Genomic DNA, 23556 nt, shown 5'->3' with positions numbered 1-23556 from the left:
TTGGTTTCAAGAAGCCACAGGAGCCAGAGACAAAGTCTTAATAATAATAAATAAAATTTTTATTTGTATCCCGCCCTTCCAGACGATCAGGGCGGCTTACAAGATGCAACAAGTGCAAACATAGTACAAAGGTTAAAAACAAATACAACAATCTTAAACACAACAATAAAAAGCCCCTTGCCCAACCTCATGGCCACGGAAGAGGAGGGAGGCCCACAGGATATTTAATCGGGGAATGCCTGTTTGAATAGGAAGGTTTTGAGGTCCTTCCTAAATTGGGCCAGGGTGGTAGATGAGCGGAGCTCCGTGGGCAGCGTGTTCCAAAGGGCTGGGGCAGCTGTGGAAAAGGTCCTTCTCGAGGTGGAAGCTAGCCTAGCCCCAGGCACCTTCAGCAGTTGCTGCCCAGATGTTCTGAGGGTGCGAGGCGGAATGTACGGAGAGAGGCAGTCCTTCAGGTATCCTGGGCCCAAGCCATTTAGGGCTTTATAGGTGATAACCAACACCTTATATTGAGCTCGGAAGCGAATGGGCAGCCAGTGGAGGTCTTTTAGTACAGGTGTTATATGGCTGGTCCTGGAAGCACCAGTGACCAGCCGTGCTGCCATGTTCTGTACCATTTGGAGCTTCCGAGTTTGGTATAAGGGTTGCCCCATGTAGAGTACGTTGCAGAAATCCAGTCTCGAAGTTACCAGAGCATGTACTACAGTTTCTAGGTCCCTCTGGTCCAGGTATGGGCGCAGCTGGCGAATAAGCCGAAGCTGATAACAGGTGCTCTTGACCGTCGCGTTCACCTGAGCAGTCAGGTGAAGGGACGAGTCAAGAAGCACCCCCAGACTGCGCACGGAGTCCTTTACGGGGAGCGTGACCCCGTTCAGGACAGGTGGAACCACCGCCATTCCTGGACCAGGAGAACCTATCACTAGTACCTCCGTTTTCTCTGGATTCAGTTTGAGTCGGTTTTCCCTCATCCAGCCCATTACTGACTCCAGACAGGCCACGAGAGGAGAGACGCCATCCCCAGTCACTGCATCAGTCGGAGACATAGAGAAAATGATTTGGGTGTCATCAGCGTACTGATAACCCCGCGCCCCATGTCTCCGGATGATCTCTCCCAGCGGTTTCATGTAAATGTTAAATAGCATGGGAGACAGAATGGCTCCTTGAGGGACCCCGGTTTTAAGGGGCCTCTCGTCGGAGCACACGTCTCCCAGCTGCACCATCTGGGACCTCCCAGAGAGGTAGGAGCGGAACCACTGGAGCGCAGTGCCCCCGATTCCCACCTCAGCCAGGCGCCCCAGAAGGATACCATGGTCTATGGTATCGAAAGCCGCTGAGATGTCCAAGAGCACCAACAGGGACACGCTTCCCCCGTCAATGCTCAGACGGAGATCATCGACCAAGGCGACCATGGCCGTCTCAACCCCGTAACCCGCCCGGAAGCCAGTTTGAAATGGGTCCAGATAATCCGTTTCATCCAAGACCACCTGAAGCTGGATCGCAACCGCCCTCTCGATCACCTTTCCCAAAAATGGTAGCAGCGAAACAGGCCGATAATTATTGTGAACCAGGGGGTCGAGGGAGGGCTTTTTTAGGATCGGTTTTACTATGGCCAATTTGAGATCCGATGGAAATTGCCCATCCCTCAAAGATGTATTAATTATCCGGCGTAACAAAAGTGTTACCACCGGTCCCCCCTGGGCCGCTAACCACGAGGGACAGGGATCAAGAGAGCAGGTTGTTTTCCGAACACTTCCGAGGATCTTGTCCACATCCTCGGTACTCACCAACTCAAACTGATCCAGTTTAACATAGTCCACGGAGGCTCTGGACACTTCTACCCTAGGTTCTGCCGTAATGTCGGCGTTCAGACCTTCGCTCAAACGAGAAGTTTTATCCACGAAAAAGTCGTTAAACAGGTCACAGCAGGCCTTAGAAGGTTCAAGGATCTGGTTCAGGGCGGGAGGGAGCTGAGTTAGCTCCCTGACCACCCTGAACAACTCTGCCGGACGCGACTCCGCGGACACAATACGAGCACCATAGAACGAGTTCTTTGTTGCTCGTATTGCCTCTCCATAGTCCTTTAACAGTCGGTCTAGGAGAGTCTTGTCGTTTGAGCAAAGGTGTTTCCGCCAACGGTACTCTAGCCGTCGCAAAACCCGCTTCCTCGCCCGGAGATCTTCCGTATACCAGGGCTTGCGTTTGGAAGCAGGCCTGAGAGGGCGCTTGGGAGCGATTCTGTGTATAGCCCCAGAAAGACCGGTATTCCAAATACCGGTAAGGGCATCAACAGAGTCGCCGTCATTTCCAACCGTGAGCCCCTCTAAGGCTTCCTGGAACCTCTCAGGTTCCATCAGCCTTCAAGGGTGGACCATCCTAACAGGTCCACCACCCCCGGGGGGGATCTGGGTAGAAGCCTTGATTTTCACCTCTACCAGGAAATGATCCGTCCATGACAAGGGGGAAATATTAGCTATTTCCACCCACGGATTTTCCGCCTCCGAACAGAACACCAAATCAAGAGTATTACCCGCACAATGTGTGGGACCCTGTATCAGCTGGGACAGGCCCATGGCCGCCATGGTTTCCATGAATTCCCGAGCCGCACCGGATGGAACGTAGCTGGCTGTGAGGGAGATGTTGAAGTTGCGCAGGACAAGAAGCCTGGGCGTCTCCAACATCAGCTCAAGAACCAGCTGTGTCAGCTCATTAAGGGAGTCCGCTAATGCACGGGGTGGCCGATACACCAGCAGAATCCCTAGACTGTCCCTAGCCTTTAGGGTCAGGTAAATACACTCGATATAGGAGGTCTGTCGGATGTGGTTCCTGGTGAGGGACACGGTGTTCCTATGTACCAAGGCCACACCCCCCCCCCGCCCACCTAACCTGCGCTGGTCCTTCACCGAGTACCCGGCGGGCAGGGCCTGAGCCCACATGGCGTCCCCTTCAGGCCCCAACCAGGTCTCGGTAATGCAAGCCAGGTCACACTTAGAGTCCTCCAGTAGATCCTGGAGGATGTGGGTCTTGTTATTGATAGACCTGGCATTGCACAGGAGCAGCGACAGGGTTTGTGGCACGGTTGGAGTGACCCTCAGGTCCTTCAGGTTGGGAGGGGGACAGGAAGGCGAGATAGATATGATGCATCTATCACGCCTTCCCCTGGAACGGAAGTCCCTTCTCCCACCACCATACCTCCCCCTGCCCCACACAACCTCTATTGGGGCTCCGCCCACCAAGGTGTTATCCCCGGCCCAGGCATCCCCCGCATCCCTATCCTCCCCCCACCCTTCTATGGCTGTTAAGGGAGCAGAGGTTAGCCACTGCAGGCATCCTCTGCTCCCAGGCTATTCTAGGCCTCCTGCACCCGCTGAGACTGCGCACCTGCGCAGATACGCAGCGGCGGAGCTCCCCAAGTCCGTGGGCGGCACTCCCGGGGCGGTGCGCAGATGCGCACCTCCGATACCCCGGGAGGAGGCCGCCCGGCAAGAGGCGCAGTCCCAGCAGCGGCATCGGCGTCGGTGGTCCTTGGCGAGGAGGCAGAGGGGGGTGTGACTGGGAGGGACCGGTTTCCCGGCTTTTGTACCCGCCGCTCTCACCTCTCGAAAAGGCAGATATCCACTGGCAAAGATCCACACAAGCTCCAGGTGCTTAAGTAGGCAAGGAGCAGGCCTTCAGGTGTGTCTGATCACAAGGACGCTTCTGATAAAGCCTCCGTGATCTTCGAAGGCCCTCTCTTTCGACTGAAAGTAGGCACACTGCCCAGATCCTCCTCTGTGTCCACAGCCTCAGCACCAGGCAGACTTGGCTGCTGAACCTCTGGAGGAGCCACAGACTCTGCTCCAGCGGAGCTAGGGCCAGTCTCAGGCTCCCCAATTACAGGTTCCAGTCCCAGAGGCTCTGGCTCGTCCTCTGAGTCCTCCGAGTCATCCTCCAGGCTGGGCATGACAGTCAGTGTCCATGCTTCTGCTCCAGGATCTGAACCCGGGGCACTCAAGGAGATGCCTTCCTTTTCAAATGGAATGGAATGATTTTCTATGCCACTCCGCCTGCCCCAGAGGAACGACCTCCGCTGTCAAAGGTTGGGTTCCACACAGACACCGAGGCCCTGCGTCTTGTGGCTTGGAGGATTTGTCCGTGAGTTCACTTCCAGATCCTGGCTGCAAGGTCCTCTTTGTGGCTCTCAAACCTTCTAGCCACCTGAAGTGGCACAAGTTTTGAGACCTTCTTGACCGCATGAGGGCTTTCTCCGTCCTGAGTTTGAGTGCCCCACGTACTGGACTTCCTCATGATGCTAGCAGGACTCTTGCTCTCGTCATTGAACTACTACCTTGCTGCTATTTGCATTCATTTCTGACAATCGCCCTTCCTTTTTTAAAAGGTTACGCTGGCAATCCCCACCCTCCATCCTCGATCTCTATGGACCTTAGGGTTAGTTCTTACCTGGAAAACCACGACTGACCTACGCTTGTTCTCATGGAAAACTGCCTTTCTCATAGCCACTGCCTTGGTTCGTTGTGGCACCAAACGCTGTAGGCGCATCCTCCACCTTCCTCAGTGGAGGAATTCCTTTGCAGGAGGATGTCTGCAAAGCTGCAGTCCGGCCTCGACCACTAACTTCCATCTCCCACTTCAGGCTGGATGCCAGGGCCAGACGGGACGCAGCTTTTGGAGGGCAGTGGGGCTTTCTGGGCTACACTGAGCTTTGTTATACACTGGAACCTCGCCTTACGCGGGGGATCCGTTCCAGACACACACACACACCCCCCGCGTAAGGTGAACTCCACCTATGCTTGAGCCCCATTCAAGTGAATGGGACTTGTGCGTGCGGTGGCACAGTGGTGGCATGCACCGCCCTGCACGCTCCCACTGCATTGTACTGCAATTTGATGGCTTTTGGTTATAGCATATGACTCATACGCCAGCATTGTTTCCATGCCTTCATTGTTAGTTGATGAACACTGTTTATTAATATGCACTTGGTATCTCGACACTCCTTCTGTCATCGACCAAAGCTTGCCAGCCTCACCCATTTCTTTGCTTCGCAGAGACCATGAAGAAGGAGGACAGGTTGCTTACCTGTAATGTCGTTCTTGGAGTGATCATCTGCGAATTCCCACAAATCCCGCCTGTCAGCCTTCCTTCAGAGTCATGTCCTCCTCATGCTCCGCATTATGCTGGGAACTGGAGAAAGAGCGGGAATGCTAGGGGCACAGATGTGTACGAATGAGCGGAGCTACCACTAAAAGGTTTTCCTTAGCAATTCCAGATGGCCCTGAAGCTATTTGCACAGAATAACCCATCCATGTGAATTCACCGATGACCACTCCAAGAACTACTGTTACAGAGAGGTAACCTGCCCTCCTTTGGGGCCCTCTCAGGCAGCTATAGCTAACCTGGGGTCCATGTCATGGGTGCGGAAGGCGCACCTTGCAGGCTCCCCAGCACCCTCCCACCCCCAATATGTATAAAAATGAGGACATTTTTGCCCGCAGGACGATGGGGGTGGGCTGCTCAGGGCAGTTGTGTTTCACTGTGGGTCAGAATCGCCTCATATAATTGGCTCTCATGGTTTATTGGTGTTGATGAGTCTCAATATGTTTTCCTCCTTCCTGACTTTGCTGGAATAGGGGAGTTGGTAATTTAACTTCAGCAGAAGTGTTTTCATTAACATTGCCTTTGGGTGAAGGTGGTCTCAATACTCTAACCCTAAACATTTTGTGTGATCCTCTCAAGCCCCAAACTGACTGTGATTGTGGTAAAGAAGCGGGTGAATAATAGATTCTTTGCCCATATTGAGGGAAGACTGCAAAACCCTCCTCCTGGCACCGTGATCGACGTAGAGGTCACCCGGCCGGAGTGGTAAGTCCCAAGGAGAAAGGGAGCGCCGTTTTGGGAGGGAAAGGGCTGGGGCTGCTGCTCTCTCTTCTTCCAGGTCAAGGGCCAGCTCTCCTGGGCCGGCAGCGTGGGTTAGATGCCAGGGGCCATAGGAGCTCAATGCAAAGGCCACGGACCTGGAAGAGAAGCTCCAGGGTTGTGCAGCTGTCCGATGACATGTTAGATGCTTTCCCCCAGGCTTACTTGGCTCTGTGCAGGAGAGTTCCTCTGGGGATGCCTGCTTTGGCGTCAGGACGAGTGGAATAGTTGGGGGGTTGCCTTTCTCCCTGTTTCTCACACCTGTGATCTGCATTTGCGCAGAGCAGCCCCATGGGAGCCTCCTGGGTCCCTTCGATGCATCGTCCCACCCTTTGCTCACAGAGGCACTGTTTGTCAGTTCTTTATCACCCTTTCATGCTGGAATTGGTGATTGTGAGACAGGCCAAAGAAGAGTAGAGTCCAGTGCAGAGCCTGGTTTTCAGAAAAGCTGGTTTTAACGGGTTCAAGGGAATTCTGGGCAGGACCCCATGGCTAGAGATGCTAAAGGAAAAAGACTTGGCGGGGTGGGATTTCATGAAGAAAGAAAATGGCCCCCGCATCATTTCCTGTCCCTCTTCTCCAGATCTGTGGCCAAGTAGTTCCTTGGCGGACTCCAAAACCTGCACCCGCCAGCCCCACTTGAAGGGGCCACCATTGGGATCCTTCCATAGCATTAGCACAGTTGACCAAAGCACTGTCTGAGCCGCTTGCCAGATGCTCACTGCAACATCTCTCTTACTCAGTCACCTTCCTCCTAGTGGTAGCAACAACAGCGTGGAAATGTGGGGATGGTCCTGGCCTTTTACACTTGATAGACTTTCAGACAGACTTCTAGACTTTTTCCCTAAGGAAAGGGCAGATGAGTTACTGAAACATTGCACACATGTGCTGGCTCAACTGCCTAAACCTGGCTTATGGATAGCCACTGCCACCTTCCACTGTCATGAACTTTACTACATTGAAACAAGATCTTAGGCCAATGCATCCTTTGGCCAGTCCATTTTATTCTCCCTCTGCTTCGCCATTCCTTTCCCATGTGTACAATGCACAGAGACCATAGTGAGGAGCACCTGGCTGACTGATATTCTCCACGTGGCAGTTTGTGCATTCGCACGCGCATGCTGTGGCACATAGCTCTTTCATCCTTGGCTTTTTTGCTGTGCCAGAAAACCGTGTGAACCAAGGAAATGCTGCTGATGATGATGCTGCTGTTTAGGCAGGAAGGGACTGGGGCTGCAGCCGAAAACCTCCAGTTGTGGGAAGCCTCCAAGGAGCCGCCCTGCGCAGAGGGAGATCCCATGCGCGTAATTCATGGGGGACCCTTCGAAGGACTTCAAGGACAACGGAGGCCAGTCTCCTGTTTCTCTTCCAACTAGTCAGTCTTTGGACTGCTGCACTGTGCACTTAAGCTCTCCTGCGGCGCTAGATGCTCCATCCACTCGTTGGACCTGATGAACTTGGGACAATCCCCTTCATCCCAACAGTCAGAGACTGCTGTCCGAACGGTTCATGTAGGTCTCCCATTCATTTTGACTCTCTTCTAATGCAGGTACGACTTCTTCATTGTGAGTCAGTCCGTGAGAAGTGGAACTGTTTCGCCAACCCACTACAATGTCATCTACGACAGCAGCGCCCTGAAGCCGGACTACATGCAGCGGCTGACCTACAAGCTGTGCCACATGTACTACAACTGGCCGGTAAGTACTTGTCTTTGAATGGTTTAATGATTTTACTTGCTCCAGTGAGCAGGGCTGATGCAGATTAGTTTTCACATCTTTCTTCTCAACACTGGAGAGTAGGAACCTCTTGCATCCAACGCTGAGGAAGTGGCATTCTCCCACCAAAGTCATTGTGGGAGAGGAGTGTTGCGTGGAGGGGTTCTCAGGTTCAGCCGGCTAGGAAATGCTTTCTCTCCTCCTTTCTTCTCATCTGTGAACTCGCACAAACCCGCATCTTTGGTTCAGGTGCTGGCACATGGCGTCCTGAGCAAGAACAGGGAGGGATATTGCCAAGGCTGGGCAGAGCCACCGCCAAAGAGCTAATAATTGTGGGACAGAAGGTCCTGAGGGTCTTCTGCTCAGGTCCAAAACACCTGGCGTGTGAGTTCACAGATGACCCCTCGAAGAACCAGTAACAGGTGCATGGAACAAAAGGTGCACATTGAACCAACAGAAAGCAAAGGTGTCACTATATCAGCTGCCAGTATGGACAGTTTTGGAATTTGGAGCATTTTGGATTTCAGAATTCCAGATAGGCGAGACTCAGCCTGTCTTTATTCTCTGGTGCCATTTTGCGCACCAGCACTTTCAAATACGAAGGCACCATGGTTCATGCGCTGCTTCACACAACCTGCCTGTTCCTTCTCCGCAGGGGATCATCCGGGTGCCTGCTCCGTGCCAATATGCCCATAAGCTGGCCTTCCTTGTGGGTCAGAGCATTCATAGGGAACCGGACTTGGTGCTCGCAGAGCATCTCTATTACCTGTGATTCTGTGGAGGAGGAAGAAGGAAAAGTGCTGCAGGGGAAGAAGCTCTCTACTCTCGTCCTCCTTGTTGTTTTCATGCAAAGGCATCTTGCTTTCGTTGTGTTATACTGAGGTATTTCTCTTAATTTAGTTAAGGTTATCAACTTGATACTAATATTTTGTTGGCAAAGACTATAAATTGCTTCTGAGTTTAGTTTTTCCTAGAAAAAAAGTTGTTAACAGGATCAAATTTAATAAAGTTTGTTAAAGCATCTCGATTTTGAATCTTTGTTATTTAAGCTCTCCTTTCAGGTGAAAAGAAAAGACGAAAGAAGCTTCACTTTGGGCTTGTTCTCAGAGGCGCAGTACAGACTGGCGTCCACCTGTTCCACGCCGGATTGGGGCAAGCCAGACTCACCGGCAGCCCTGCGGCTCCAATCCGGAGTTTTTCCAGACCACGGAGAAGTGGCAAAATGGTCTGGAAAAGGGGTGTCCTTGGGGCTTTGTGCCCCAGACACTCCAGGAGCCACAGCCGTGGGAGAAAGGGAGCGCCCCGTCCCTTTCTCCTTGGCATCGTTTGGTTTGGTTGCAGAGGGTACAATGCAAGCACCGAAAAAGAGCTGCTGTGTGGACAGGAGGCTGCCATGAGGACGGCGTGGTCATGTTCTAGGGCTAGAGCCGTGCAGTTGCCATGCATCCCTTACCCTAGACTTGGCGCCAATACGCTGCATTTTGGCGGTCTTTACTACATCAAAGTTTACTAAAATGCAAGTTCTGATGGCTTCCTCCAGTATTTTAAAAGGCACTTTTAATGGAAACTTGCCATTTTAGGAGTTTATCACACTGGAAGTGTAGACGGTGATTAACCCGTGATAATCCTGCAATTGTGCTAATGGTTTCCACGTCATCAAGAAAACGCCAAGCGCCTCCCAGAGTGCTCCCGTGGACAAAGCGCCCACTGGTCATGGCGATGGATGGGGGTCCTTCCAAAGACACGGGGAAGGCCTCCCCCCCGAACGCACAGCAAGGCGCTTCTGCGGGAGAGGGTTGGCCGGCAGGGTCTTCCAGAGGCTTCTCTGCCAGTTAGAAAGTGCGGGGTCCCAAGCAGTTACTGACCGCTTGGCTGGACATCAATGCCAGGAAGGATTTGAGAGCAGCTCATGATACAGAGAATCTGTAAGCGTTGAGAAAGGAATGCCATCAGCGCAAAAGCTCAACGTGGGTTTCTGAGAATCTCATCTCATCTCTTCTTATGATAAAATTACCAGTTTATAAGATGAAGGGAATGCTGTGGATTCAGTAAGGCCTTTGGCATTCCTTCAAACAAGATGGTTAAAATGTGGGCTAGACAAGGCAACTGTTAGATGGATTTGTCGTTGGTTTGACCCAAAGGCTGCTCAGCAACGGCTCCTCTTCTCCTTCATCCTGGAGGGAAGTGACCAGAGGGCTGTCCAGTGGGGCTCTGTCCTGGGCCCAATCTGCTATTCAACATCTTTATCTGTGATTTGGATGATGGAATAGAGGATCTTGTTGCTCCATAGATTGTTTCTGACTTATGATGACCTTACAATATCACAAGGTTTTCTAGGTGAATTTCTTCAGAGGGGCTTTGCCGTCCACTGACGCTGAGAGAGTGTGACTTTCCCAAGGTCAGCCAGTGGGTTCCCATGGCCTAGCTGGGATTCGAACCAACCCTGGTCTCCAGAGTCATAGTCCAGCAGTCAAACCACTGCATCACAGTTCACTTGATTACAAAAGGCATTTATGGCCAAGCACTGCAAAGGGCAGTAGCAAGCGGGGTGCAGATGGTGCTGAAATTTGCCAGCAGTGCTTTCTTTGCACACAAGGACCCCCTGCTCTCGCACTCAGGCTCCCAACGCAGCCACAGCCAAGCAGGCCTCATCCTGACATGAGAAAGAGCCAAGGGGGTGACTCCGCAGGGTACCCTGGGTCTGGTTCTCTGTCTTGGGCAAGATGGTGGGGTTCAGACTCACTGGGACCCCGGGCCTCTGCAGGATGCTCCGCCCCGGGAGGCGTATGGATCCGGAAGGATTCCTGGCGGCTCTTGGGGAGTTTGCCCTGGCAGGTGATCCTGTCGAAACCCTGGCTGATCTTGGGCAGGGAAATGGCCAGAGCGGTGGACGCGGCTGCCCCAGAGGGTCCCATCCCTCGGAGTGGAGCCAAGTGTGGAAGGCCTGTGCCCTGGCAACGGTCTGCACAGTGGAGTGGACATGGGCCTTTTGCACTCTGCCCCAGAAGAAGGAGAGAAAGACGCTTTTCAGACAAAACCACTCGGATCCATTACTCCGACCCGGATGCTTTAGTTGAAGCAGGTCCCTTGGATGTCATCTCAGCGCCTGCTTGTCCCGTACGACTGGATAGGTTTCAGTCTCTGCAGCCGGCGGGTGCGGACGGGGCCCTTGGAGAAGCGAGGGCCGCCAGGTGCATGCTGGGTCCTTGTTTGTTTGTTTATTTATAGTATTTATACCCTGCTCTTCAGCCAAAAGGCTATCAAAGCGGCTTCCATTTTTAAAAACTAGACATTTCCCTGCCCTCAGGCTTATCTTGGCTCCTGAAAGTGGCCAGAGGCGGATGGGCCGAGTGAGTGCGCAAGCGGAGGGTCAGAGCCTCCATCTTGTCCAAAGAAGGCTGCAGTGAGGCTGTGACTGAAAAAGGTCTCTCAATGCAGGAACTCTCAATCAAAGCACCCCTGAGAGATGGCCATCCAGCCTCTGCTCAAAGACCTCCAAAGAAGGAGACTCCATCACTTTCCAAGGCATCTTATTCCACCATCTAACAGCCTTTACTGTCAGGGAGTTCCTCCTAATGTTCAGCTGGAATCTCTTTCCCTGGAGCTGCATCCATTGCTCCATTGGGTCCTGTTCTCTGGAGCAGCAGAAAACAAGCTTGCTCCCTTCTCAGTATGGCATCCCTTCAAGTATTTAAACAGGGCTCTCATATCACCTCTTAACCTTCTCTTCTCCAGGCTAAACATCCCCAGCTCCCTGAGTCTTTCCTCATAGGGCTCCATGGTTTCCAGGACCTTCACCATTTTAGTCGCTCTCCTTTGGACACATGGCTCCAGTTTCTCAATGTCCTTTTTGAATTGTGGGGCCCAGAACTGGACACAGGATTATTCCAGTTGAGGTCTGACCAAAGCAGAGTACAGTGGTACCCCGGGATACGAAAGCACCGCCTTACGAAATTTCCGGGATACGAAAAAATCCCATAGGAAAAAACTGTTCCAGGTTACGGGTTTTTTTTCGGCTTACGAAAAAATTTTTTGGTGCTTTTCGGCGCTTTTTCGCACGAAACGCGGCTTTCCAGCGCTAGCGCCTATGGCTTTTTCGGGTTACGAAAAAAATCGGGTTACGAACGCCGCGGCGGAACGAATTAATTTCGTAACCCGAGGCACCACTGTACAGTGGCACTATTACTTCTCTTGATCTAGATGCTACTATTGATGCAGCCTAAAATAGCATTGGCCTTTTTAGCTGCCGCCTCGCACTGTTGCCTCATGTTCAACTTGTGGTCTTCTTGGACTCCCAGATCCCTTTCAGACGTAGTTTCATTCAGCCAGGTGTCCCCCATAATCCTATATCTGTGCATCTTATTTTTCCTCGCTAAGTGCAGTACCTTACATTTCTACGTGTTGAAATTCATTTTGTTAGCTTTAGCCCAGCTTATTATTATTATTATTATTATTATTATTATTATTATTATTATTAACCTTTATTTATGAAGCGCTGTAAATTTACACAGCGCTGTACATTCAATCTTTTTAGTTAGAGGGTTCCCTGCCCTGGGGCTTCCAATCTAAAAAGACATGACACAGAAGGAGAAGAAGGGAAAGGTGGAGGGAAAGGGTCAGAGGTCCAGCAGTTCCTCTCTACCTCCGAGGCCTGGACCAAGGCAGAGGGACTGGAGGGATAGGGCTTGGCTTCATAATGGATGGTTAATCTTCATCCAGGGAAAATACATACTCTCAAATAGGATAATGCATATACTCGCCTGTTCAGGTCGTTTTGGCCCATCCAGGGGTTTCTGGATGAGACGGATTGTCTGGATCTGTTTCAATATGCCCTCAGGCCTGGCTTTGGTTGCCTTAGTGGGTGACCTATGCAGGGAACTGGACGGTGGAGTGTGTCCTTGCTGGCCCTGCTGGATCTTTCAGGAGCTTTGTGTGCCATCGGCCAGGGTCTCCTCCTGGGCTGGGAGCTGGGTCACTGCTGTCCAGCGGTTACTTGGAGGGGAGGACAGAGAAGGTGCTCTGGGGGATACCTGTCCGAGTCCCAAGGGTTCTGGGTTGTCCCTCATGCTATTTAACATCTGCCCAAAGCTGATGGAAGAGATCATCCGAAGGCTTTGTGTGTGTTTGCGCTCCTCAGTGTTTGCTCTTCTTCCTGGAGAGAAGCAACTACTAGGGCTCTGTCCTGGGACCAATGTAGTTGAACATCCTTAAGATGTGATTTAGATGACAGAATAGGAAGCATGCTTAACAGATTTGCAGACGAGTAGCCAATATCCTCAGGGCCAGGATCAGAATTCAAAATGATTTCGGCAGATTGGAGAGCTGGGCCATTTTGAAAGGGACTAATGCAGGGTTCTACATCTAGGCAGGAAAAAGGAAGTGCGCCAATATTGTACGGGTGGCACTTGGCTCAAAAGCATCACGCGTGAAAAGAACCGGTCTTTGTTGCTGTTGTGTGCCTTCTAGTCATTTCCAACATATTGGACTATGGCTCTGGAGAACAGGGTTCGAATCCGTGTTTGTGATGATTCCTTGAGAGCAATGCCCTGTGCGTGGCCCTTACTCCCAGGGAGTCCCTTAAAAGAACTAATCTTCCGCTGCCACCACTCAGTGAATTATCAATGAACTATATTTCCCAAGCACAATAAACTATATTTCCCAAGCACACACTGAGACTTGCTTGAGAGAGAGATCTAGTTTCCTTTCTTGCTAACCCACAGCAATCAATAACCGAGATAAGGCACGTGTACAGGAGCCAGAGAGATAGCAGATGCTTTTAAAAGAAAGAAGTTTATTTTAAAGAAAGAGTATAGAATAGGAAGGTATCACTCATGCCAGGCCTCCTTGCCTTGCAGGTCAGAAAACACAGTTACAAAGATATTCATTTCAGGCAAGCTATTAGATAAACATAACCAAAACCTAGACGTACTGACTAACACTGTTCCTAAGCTACTCACACAATGATGGGATTTGCAGTCCTTGTGGAGTTCTTGGAATCAGGGAGTTGGCTCCTTGCCAACTCTACCTGCATGCCAGAGCAGGTCCTCCGGCTGCTCAGAGGACAGACCTCTGGGTTCCCCAAACACAGCCAAGATGGAGAACAAAGGACACATGGTCCTACAGGGGTATTTAAAGCCCTCTCTTGGAATCTTTTTGAACTGCCGCTCTGGCTCTGTTGATTGGCCAAGTGAGCCTTACGTCAGCTATGATGTAGCTGCTCATTAGCATGTGATGTCATCTCTCATTAGCATGTATCTCCTCCCAGATTAACCCTTTGTAGTTCAGGAGAAGTTCTCAGGTGACTGGGAACCCAACCACCACAGTGTTAAAACCCACTGGGTCACTTTGGGCAATAAGTCACACTCTGGGAGGAAGGCCATGACAAACCTCCTCTGGGGAAACCTGCCAAGGAAACCCCATGAGAAGGTCACGGATTTGTTCAGAGGAGGGTCGCCCTTGCCTTCTCCTGAGGCTGAGAGAGTGTGCCTTGCCCAAGGTCTCCCATTGGGTTTCATGGCCGAGCTGGGAATCAAAGGGGAGGACTCCAGAGATGCTGGACATGAGCAGAAGGAAAGGCCTGGAGGGAGATGAGAAGGTCCCAGCGGCAGGACAGCTGCCGTCAAGCATCTCACGGATTGCCATAGAGAAGACGGAGGGGCCTGTTTCTGCTGCTCCAGAGACTGGAACACAAAGCAGCGGTTCCCTATTTCAAGAAGAGGGATTCCACCTAAACGCTGGAAGGGATTCCGACGGAAAGCGCTGTCCAGCTGCCTTGGAGGACAGGGGACGCGCCTTCTTTGGAGGCCTTTAAACAGAGGTTGGACGGCCCTCCTAGGAGGTGTGTTCCCTCTTGGCCAAAGGGCTTGGGCTGGACGGTCCTTGGGCATCCATTCCATTTCTAAGATCCTCTGATTCTTTGTTGCCGTCCGGAATCATAGAATCATAGAGTTGGAAGAGACCGCAAGGGCCCTGATCCAGTCCAACCCCCTTCTTCTGCCATGCAGGAAATCCCAATCAAAGCATCCCTGACAGATGGCCATCCAGCCTCTGTTTAAAGAGCTCCAAGGAAGGAGACTCTATCACCCTCCGAGGAAGGAGTGCATTCCACTGTCGAACAGCCCTTACTCTCAGGAAGGTCCTCCTAATGTTCAGGTGGAATCTCTTTTCCTGTAGCTTGCATCCATTGCTCCTTTGTGTCCTGTTCCCTGGAGCAGCATAAAACAAACTTGCTCCCTCTTCAACATGACAGGGCTATCATATCACCTCTTAACCTTCTTTTCTCCAGGCTAAACATCCCCAGCTCCCTAAGACCTTCCTCATAGGGCATGGTTTCCAGACCCTTCACCATTTTTGTCGCCCTCCTTTGGACACATGGCTCCAGTTTCTCAATGTCCTTTTTGAATTGTGGGGCCCAGAACTGGACACAATATTCCAGGTGGGGCCTGACCAAAGCAGAATACAGTGGCACTATTACTTCTCTTGATCTAGACACTATACTTTTATTGATGCAGCCTAAAATCGCATTGGCCTTTTTAGCTGCCGCATCACACTGTTCACTCATGTTCAACTTGTGGTCTACTTGGACTCCTAGATCCCTTTCACACGTAGTTTCATTCAGCCAGGTGTCCCCCATAATCCTATATCTGTGCATTTTATTTTTCCGCCCTTTTCTCCCTGTTGAATTTCATTTTGCTAGTTTTAGCCCAGCTTTCTAGTCTATTCAGGTCATTTTGAATCTTGATCCTGTCCTCTGGAGTATTAGCTATTCCCCCTAATTTGCCATCATCAGGAAGTGAACCTACCGTTTCCTTCTTCTTCCTTTTGCTGTGGACATATCCAAAAAAGCCCTTTTTATTGTTCTTAACCTCTCTATCAAGACTGAGTTTGTTCTGGGCTTTAGCTTTTCTGACTTTACCCTACAAATGCCTGCTATTTCTTTGAATTCCTCTTTAGTGATTTCCCCCTTTTTCCATTTCTTATACATCTTCCATTTCAAACTCATCTCGGTTGAAAGTTCCTTAGTCATCCATCCTGGTTTCTTGAGACTTCTCCCGTTTTTCTTTCTCACTGGAACTGTTTGAAATTGTGCCTTCAGTATCTCCCTTTTGAGAAAGTCCCATCCGTCCTGAACTCCTTTATCTTTTAGTATTTCTGACCATGGAATCGCTCTCAATACTTCTCTAAGTTTACTGAAATCCGCTCTCCTAAAGTCTAGGATGCGTGTCTGACTCTGCCTGGCTTCTCCTCTCCATTGTACAACAAACTCCAGGAGAACGTGGTCACTTCCACCGAAGGATCCCACCACTTGCACCCCATTAACCAAGTCATCCTTGTTGGTGAGGATCAGATCCAGAATAGCTGACCCCCTTGTTGCCTCTTCCACCTTTTGGACCATGAAATTGTCTTCCAGGCAAGTGAGGAATTTGCTAGGCCTTGAGGATTTGGCTGAGTTTGACTTCCAACAAATATCAGGATAGTTGAAGTTGCCCATCACTACTACATCTCTCTTTTCTGACTGTGTGGTCATCTGTTCTAGGAAGGCATCATCCAATTCCTCCGTCTGACTTGGGGGTCTGTAGTAGACTCCCACCGTAAGATCCTTCTTGTTTCCCTCCCCTTTGATTCTTATCCAGATGCTCTCAAAACTTAAATAACACAAAGTAACACACACTGAAAAATACACCTGAACCGTTGCGGTCAGTCCGTCCAAATGGCTCTCGCCTCTCTTTTCAACAGCATCGCTGTTCCCTCTCTTTTTGTAAACCAGGGGTAAGGGATGCATAGCAGCCCCCAGCAAGCTCCATTTGCTTTTGAGGGGGGCTTCCTCCGCACCGCTGGACCCACAGAGTGGAAGTGTGGGACGCAGGAAGGGGCCATGTCTTTCTGCTCAGCACAGACCCTGCTTGGCCGTATTCTGCAGCAAGGTCTTTGCACACGGCCCCTGAGCAGGCTGCCAAGGGTCTCTAAGAAAGCATGCTCCATGGGGCTCCAGGGCCCTGCCTCTGGCTCCATTCCCCCAAAGGACAAGCCTCAACGCCAACGGCAGAGCCACAGGGGGAGCGAGCAAAGGCAACAGAGCTGGCATGGGCCCCATGGACCCCGGCTGCGCTGCGGCCTGCGACACCAAGGGATTCCGTTGCCATGGCAGTGCCATGATTTCCAAGGATGCCAGGCCGGGGGTGGGGCAACTGTCCCTCACCTGCCACTTCCAGGACGCGTCAGTGAGCGTGGCACTGGACCCCACCTGGTGAGACCCCCCCACTTACTCCACTGCCCATTTGGGGGGGGTCCCAGTCGGGAAGCATAGTCAGCCCTCTCCTTCCTCTGGGGCTCAACCCTAACCCCAACCCCAGCCATGGGATGCTCCTCTGTCTCAGGCTCTGCTGCCAGGACAGCCAAAACCCCTTCACTGACCCACTCCTGGGACCCCAGCCCCAGGAAGGGGAAGACAGGCTCCTGCCAGGCATTGCTAAGGCCTCACAAACGGATGGTTATCCTCTCTCAGTCAAATAGGAGCCGCTGGCAGGGCTGGATCTCTGTCCCTCTGCCCCACTGCCCAACCAAGTGGCCGTCCGGCGGCTGAAATGGCCAGGACACAGCCAGGGCATCCCTCCACATTTCCAAGCTCTGTACTTATTTCAAAGTCACGCAGAAGGCCCCAAGGAAAGGAGAACCAAGCATGGTTGCAAATTGGGCTTTTATGGACCCGGAGCCAAACATGAAGACGCTAGCGGTTCAAAGCCAGAGGAAAAGGCTTCAGGGTTTGCTGCCCTGATGCTGCGGCCATTTCCCTGTCCAAGAGTGGTCCGGCCAGATGGATGGTGTCCTCTTGGCTCTGCTCCACCAGCAGCCAAGCAGGGCTTTGGGAGAGGGCTCTTAGCATTGGGTTACACTGTCCCTAGTTCTTTTTCATGGATCGGCTTTCAAGTCATTTTTACTTTCTGTTGCCATCAAGCCGCTTCTGATTTAGGGAGATGACCCGAAGGTTTCCTCGTCTGAAAGGGGTTTGCTGCCATTGCCTGACCTGAGGCTGAGGGAGCATGACTTGCCCAAGGCACCCAAGCGGTTTCTGTGGCTGAGTGGGATTCGAATCCTGATCTCCAGAGTTGCATCTAACCCTCCAAGCAGCCAACCATACCAGGCTGGCACCGTTGGTTCTGTTGGTGCCTTAAGCTTAGATTCATAGAATCATAGAGCTGGGAGAGACCCCAGGGGCCACCCAAGCCGACCCTCTTTTTCTGCCCAAGCCCTCCCTGGAAAAGAGGGCCATCCAGCCTTTGTTTAAAAGCAGCCTCTATTGAGGCACCATTCAAACATATAGCCATGTTAATCTGCAGAATCAATACGTAGACAGAGTTTATAGAATCATAGAGTTGGAAGAGACCACAAGGGCCCTGATCCAGTCCAACCCCTTTCTTCTGCCATGCAGGAAATCCAAATCAAAGCATCCCTGACAGATGGCCATCCAGCCTTTGTTTAAAGACCTCCAAAGAAGGAGATTCCACTACACTCCGAGGAAGGAGTTTGTTCCACTGTTGAACAGCCCTTACTCTCAGGAAGGTCCTCCTAATGTTGATCTGGAATCTCTTTTCCTGTAGCTTGCATCCATTGTTCCGGGTCCTGTTCTCTGGAGCAGCAGAAAACAAGCTTGCTCCCTCCTCAATATGACATCCCTTCAAATATTTGAACAGGGCGATCATATCACCTCTTAACCCTCTTTTCTCCAGGCTAAACATCCCCAGCAGTTCCCTCAGTCGCTCCTCATAGGGCTTCAAGGTTTCCAGACCCTTCACCATTTTTGTCACCCTCCTTTGGACACGTGGCTCCAGTTTCTCAATGTCCTTTTTGAATTGTGGGGCCCAGAACTGGACACAATATTATTCTAGGTGGGGCCTGACCAAAGCAGAATAGAGTGGCACTATGACTTCTCTTGATCTAGACACTATACTTCTATTGATGCAGCCTAAAATAGCATTGGCCTTTTTAGCTGCCGCATCGCACTGTTCACTCATGTTCAACTTATCGTCTACTTGGACTCCTAGATCCCTTTCACATGTATTTTCATACAGCAATGTGTCTCCCATCCTATATCTGTGCATTTTATTTTTCCTCCCTAAGTGCAATACCTTACATTTCTCCGTCTTGAATTTCATTTTGTTAGCTTTGGCCCAGCTTTCTAGTCTATTCAGGTCATTTTGAATCTTGATCCTGTCCTCTGGAGTATTAGCTATTCCCCCTAATTTGGTGTCATCTGCAAATTTGATAAGTATGCTCCCAATTCTGTCATCCAGGTCATTGATAAAGATGTTGAATAGCCCTGGGCCCAGGACAGAGCCCAACTGGACACCCCACTGGTCACTTCTCTCCAGGAGGAAAAAGAACCATTGTTGAGAACCCTTTGGGGTTCGGCCGGTCAACCAATTACAGATCCATTTAACAGTTCCTTTGTCTAGCCCACATTTTACAAGCTTATTTGCAAGAATGTCATGGGGAACCTTGTCAAAGGCCTTAGTGAAATCCAGATCTACTACATCCACAGCATTCCCTTCATCTACCAAGATGGTCATTTTATCAAAGACAGAGATTAGGTTTGTCTGGCATGACTTCTTTCTCTGAAACCCATGTTGACTTTTGTGATGATGGCATTGCCTTCTAGATGTTCACAGACTCTGTGTTTAATGATCTGCTCCAGAATCTTTCCTGGGATTGATCTCAGACTAACTGGGGGATCATTGTTGGGATCCCCTTTTCCCCCCTTTTGAAGATGGGGACAACGTTTGCCCTCCTCCAGTCGGCTGGGATTTCTCCTCTTCTCCAGGAGTCCTCAAAGACTATTATGGCCAATGGCTCCGATATTACATTTGCCAGTTCTTTTAATACCTTTGGATGGAGTTCATCTGGTCCCGGAGACTTAAATATATCTAGATTAACAAGGTATTCCTCTACTATCTCTTTACTGATTCTGTAATGTTCCCTGTTAGCATTGCATCATCTTCTCTGTGCATTAGCCCTACCATTTCCTTCTTCCTTTTGCTGCAGACATACCCAAAAAAACCATGGGATCACCCCCAGTATTTCTCTAGGGCAGGTTATAGACCACCCATTTGGGGCGGTCTGGACTCGCCCCTTTCCTCAGAGTATCGGGGCTTCAGTGGTTACACCGGCAGCCGCTGAGGCCCCGATCCGCCGCTTTTCAGGCTGTGGGGAAGCAGCAAAACGCCGCTTCCCCGCAGCCTGAAAAGGGGTGTCCTTGGGGCTTCAAGCACCAGGGACACCCCGCGGTGACGGGGAGGGGGGGAAAGGGGCCGCTTGGCCCCTTTCTCCCTTGCTTCGCTGGGCGCATCCGTCTGAAGGCTGCGCCCAGCAAAGCAAAGTGGCGCCGCGGACCAGGAAGGAGCTCCGAAATGGAGCTCCTTCCTGGTCCGTGGAAAGGGCGCCCTAGGTGCCCTGCTGTGGACTGAGGATGTCACGTCCGCGCCGCCCCGTCTAGAGGCGGCGCGGCCGTGACGTCCTCACGGTGGCGGCCATATGGAAGGGCTGCCGCCGTTTAGTGCATGACGAGCACACACTAGGGTTAGGGCGGTGCGGAAGCACCACCCTTTTGTAACCCTAGTGCATGCTCGTCACGCACTAAAACACCGGTCTGTAACCGGCCTGAGTTTACTGAAATCCACTCTCCTGAAGTCTAGGATGTGTGTTTAACTCTGCCTGGCTTCTCCTTTCCATTGTATAACAAACTCCAGGAGAATGTGGTCACTTCCACCAAAGGATCCCATCACTTGCGCTCCGTTAACCAAGTCATCCTTAGTCTTTTGTGGTTTTTTGGGGGGCTCTGTGGCATGTTCTAGAAGAGTTTCCTCCTGACGTTTCAACAGCAGCATCTTCAGAGAACGCTTGCCTGGAAAAAGTGGGTCTATATATATCCTGTGTGAGGCTGGGAATGCAGAGGGATTTGCCTGTGTCTTGTTCTGTGCTGAAGGCCGGCCTCAGGCTGAGAGGCTCATGCAAAGCAGGAGGAGTGTCTGCTAATTGGGGATCATGATCTGCTGGGAAGCCCCTGACTCTGAGTGGTTTCCCATTTGCATTTGCTGGGTCCTCATTTTGCTATTCCTCAGGGATAGTAGCCAAACCTTGTTCACTTTCAGGGATTCCTCTTTCCTGTTGAAATTGTCCAGGTGTTTGTGGATCTCAATGGCTTCCCAATGAATGGAATGGGGGCCAGAGAGGAATTTGCTGGACCTTGTTTTCTGCTGCTCCAGAGAATAGAACCCAGAGCAATGAAGCAAAATACAGGAAAAGAGATGCCACCTAAACAAATGTTAGTTTGACAGTGGGATACGCAGCTGCCTCAATGGAGATTGGTGGATTCTCCTTCTTTGGAGGTCTTTAAGCAGAGGCTGGATGGCCACCTGTCAAGGAGGCATTGATTGAGAGTTCCTGCATGGCAGAAGAAGGGGGTTGGACAGGAGCAGGGCCCTTCCAAGGCTAGGATTCTCTGAATTCCTTCATCTGACTTGGGGCTCTGCAGTGGACCCCCACAATAACACCTCTGTTGTTTCCCTCCCCTTTAAAGACTATCCAGATGTTCTGTACCTGGCTTCCAGGAGTTAAGTCTCTTCACAGGTGTAAACATCCTTGGCATATGCTACTGCTGCTACTCCTCCTTTGCTGTTTGGCCTGTTTTTCTTTTAAAGGTCATGCCCCTCATTCCCTCACGTATTACTGTCTCACCCCACAGCACCCCTCATCGCCAGAGGACCCACAGCCGTTGTGCCTTCGGCAGAGCCCCGCGCCCCACTGCTGGCTCCAAGATGGCCCCCAAGAAGGCCAAACCGAAGGGGAAGAAGGCCAAGGGCAAAGGGCCAGAGAAGGTCCCCCGGAGCACCCTGCCCTACGTCAGCGAGAAGGAAAAGTTTCTGCAGAAGGAGCATGTGACACTGACGGAGCACATCAAGAGCTACACGGAGCGCGTGCGCCACTTCCAGTGGGAAAACAACTTCTTGGACAAGGAAGCCCAGCAGATCCGGGACACCAACAAGGTCTATCTCTCCTACTGGGCCCGGCGCAACCTCAGGTTCCAGAACGCCATCATTTCCCTGAACGACCAGAATCGCTTTGACCTGGAGCAGATCCGGAAGGAGAAGGTGCAGCTGGCCGCCTGGTACACGGTGAAGGAGCAGGAGGTGCGCGAGGAGCTGCTGCGGCTGGAGGCGAAGATCTGCGTCCTGGACAAGGACATAGAAGCCCTCCGTCCCTGGCAGGAGCTGCAGGCGGAGCAGCTGGCCCGCATCCGGGAGCTGGAGAAGGAGCTGCTGGCCATGAAGGTCCACCACTCGGAGCAGATGCACAAGGTCAAGAGCCGCTTCCTGCAGCTGGTGGCCGAGTACGAGATGGAGGCGCAGCAGAAGGTCCAGGCCCTGGCCAAGCTGGCCGAGAAGGAGGCCGTGCGCTGCCTCATCCTGCACACCAAGCAGATCAAGGCCGACAGCTGGCGCCTGCACCACGACCTGGAAGCCCTCATCAAGGAGGCCCAGCGGCTGAAGACCTTCCTGGGCCAGCTGAAAGGCCAGCAGCGCCAGCTCCTCCGGGAGCACCAGTACCGCCAGGACCTGGCCCGCCTGCGCAGCTGGCTCCGGCCCCCGGGCGCCCGGATGGTCATCACCCCTGGCAGCTGCTTCCGGTGCAGCCCCTTGGCCATAGGCAGGTCCCTCTCCACTCGGGGGTCTGCGAGCAGCGAAACCCTGGCCCCCGAGTGCCAGGCCAGCTGCTCTGCCCCATGGGCCACACGGCCCTCCTGGCCCTGCAACACTCCTGCAGGGACTCCAAGGAAAGAGAGGGGCTGCTCCTCCTGAGCCTTGGAGGGAGGAGAAAGAGCGGGAGGCTGTGTCCGTGCCCAAATGGATGCCCAGACATGGCCTCCCCCGCCCCATGCTGCAGCCGGGCGCAATACAACGCCAACGCTGCCCTGCAGGCCCAGCAGAAGAGGCTGAGAAAGAGAAGGAGGAGGAGAAACAGCAAAAGGAACCCAAGGCCCAGTGGAGATTTGCACTGCTGGCCTCGAGTGCGATGTCTGCAGCACCAGCTTCCTTCCGCTTTCTGGTTTTGAGTTTTGAGTTGTAGGTTGCTAAGGTTGTTTCTTGCTCCTCTTACAAAGTTTGTTCCTGTTGTAAGTCACTTGGAGACTATAAATGTTAAGGGTGATGAAATAATAGAATTACTGTCACTTAACAGCAGCTTCTGTGGGATCAGTTTGGGAAAGATGTTGAAAAGCAGCAACTGCTCAGCAGTTTTTGGCAGAACAATACCTGCCCAGTTAAGTTAGTCCTGCTGCTGAAAAGCTTCTCCTTCTTGTGACAAGAGACACCTGAGAAACGTCTTACTCCCAGGATGTAGCTCCTGTTCCCCAAAGGAGCCCCGGAGCCTTTGTCCCGGCCGTCCGGCCGTCCATCCATCCACACACCCCTCCTGACCAGGGGAAGGAGGGCTGGCCATAAGATCCCCCCATCGATGAGTGACCCGCTGGCACAATCCTCCAGAGCAGACCCCAGTACCGACATTGCCCCCCAAACCAGGGCAAGACAGGGACCCCTCCATTTTGGACGAAACAGAGAACAGGCCAAGCTCTTTGGCTCTTCTCCAGAAGGCCACGATGGGGGCTGCAGGAGGCAGGAGAATCCTGTGGGCATTTTGGCCATTGTGCGAAGGTTGCCAACAGTTTCTCCCCTTGCAAAGGGGCTGCAACCTTCTCTCACTCACCTCTCCCAGGATGACGGCCAAAGCCACGATTGGTGCAGCAGTAGAAACGTCCAGCAATCTCTCACCAGTTTCAGCAATATTCCCAAGAGCAAGGAGGTCACCGTCACACCCGTTTCCACAGCTCAGGGCGCCTCCGTTCACTCTGGGTTCCAAGGAAGGGGGATGCTGGGAGAGG

General features: G+C 51.9%; 3 protein-coding genes across 3 annotated transcripts in view; all 3 read left to right on the top strand.

Annotated features, from left to right (window-relative positions):
- The window catches only part of LOC121928655 (piwi-like protein 1), a 48201-nt gene extending 39552 nt beyond the window's left edge, over window positions 1–8649 (top strand). The window contains 3 exon segments of the mRNA XM_042463667.1: window positions 5731–5856; window positions 7460–7607; window positions 8281–8649. Coding sequence (XP_042319601.1) covers window positions 5731–5856; window positions 7460–7607; window positions 8281–8397 — 391 coding nt within the window. The 3' untranslated portion in view covers window positions 8398–8649.
- Window positions 1–23556, top strand: part of GRINA (glutamate ionotropic receptor NMDA type subunit associated protein 1) — a 595197-nt gene that overhangs the window by 121368 nt on the left and 450273 nt on the right. The window lies entirely within an intron of this gene.
- CCDC166 (coiled-coil domain containing 166) lies at window positions 21377–22816 on the top strand. The gene has a single exon (XM_042463687.1). It carries the CDS (start codon window positions 21437–21439, stop codon window positions 22475–22477), a length of 1041 nt encoding a protein of 346 aa, XP_042319621.1. The 5' UTR covers window positions 21377–21436; the 3' UTR covers window positions 22478–22816.

The sequence above is a fragment of the Sceloporus undulatus genome, chromosome 4 (assembly GCF_019175285.1).
Source record: "Sceloporus undulatus isolate JIND9_A2432 ecotype Alabama chromosome 4, SceUnd_v1.1, whole genome shotgun sequence".
NCBI lineage: Eukaryota > Metazoa > Chordata > Lepidosauria > Squamata > Phrynosomatidae > Sceloporus > Sceloporus undulatus.
Note: the sequence above shows the minus strand (reverse complement) of the source record. Positions and strands in the feature narration are given on the sequence as shown.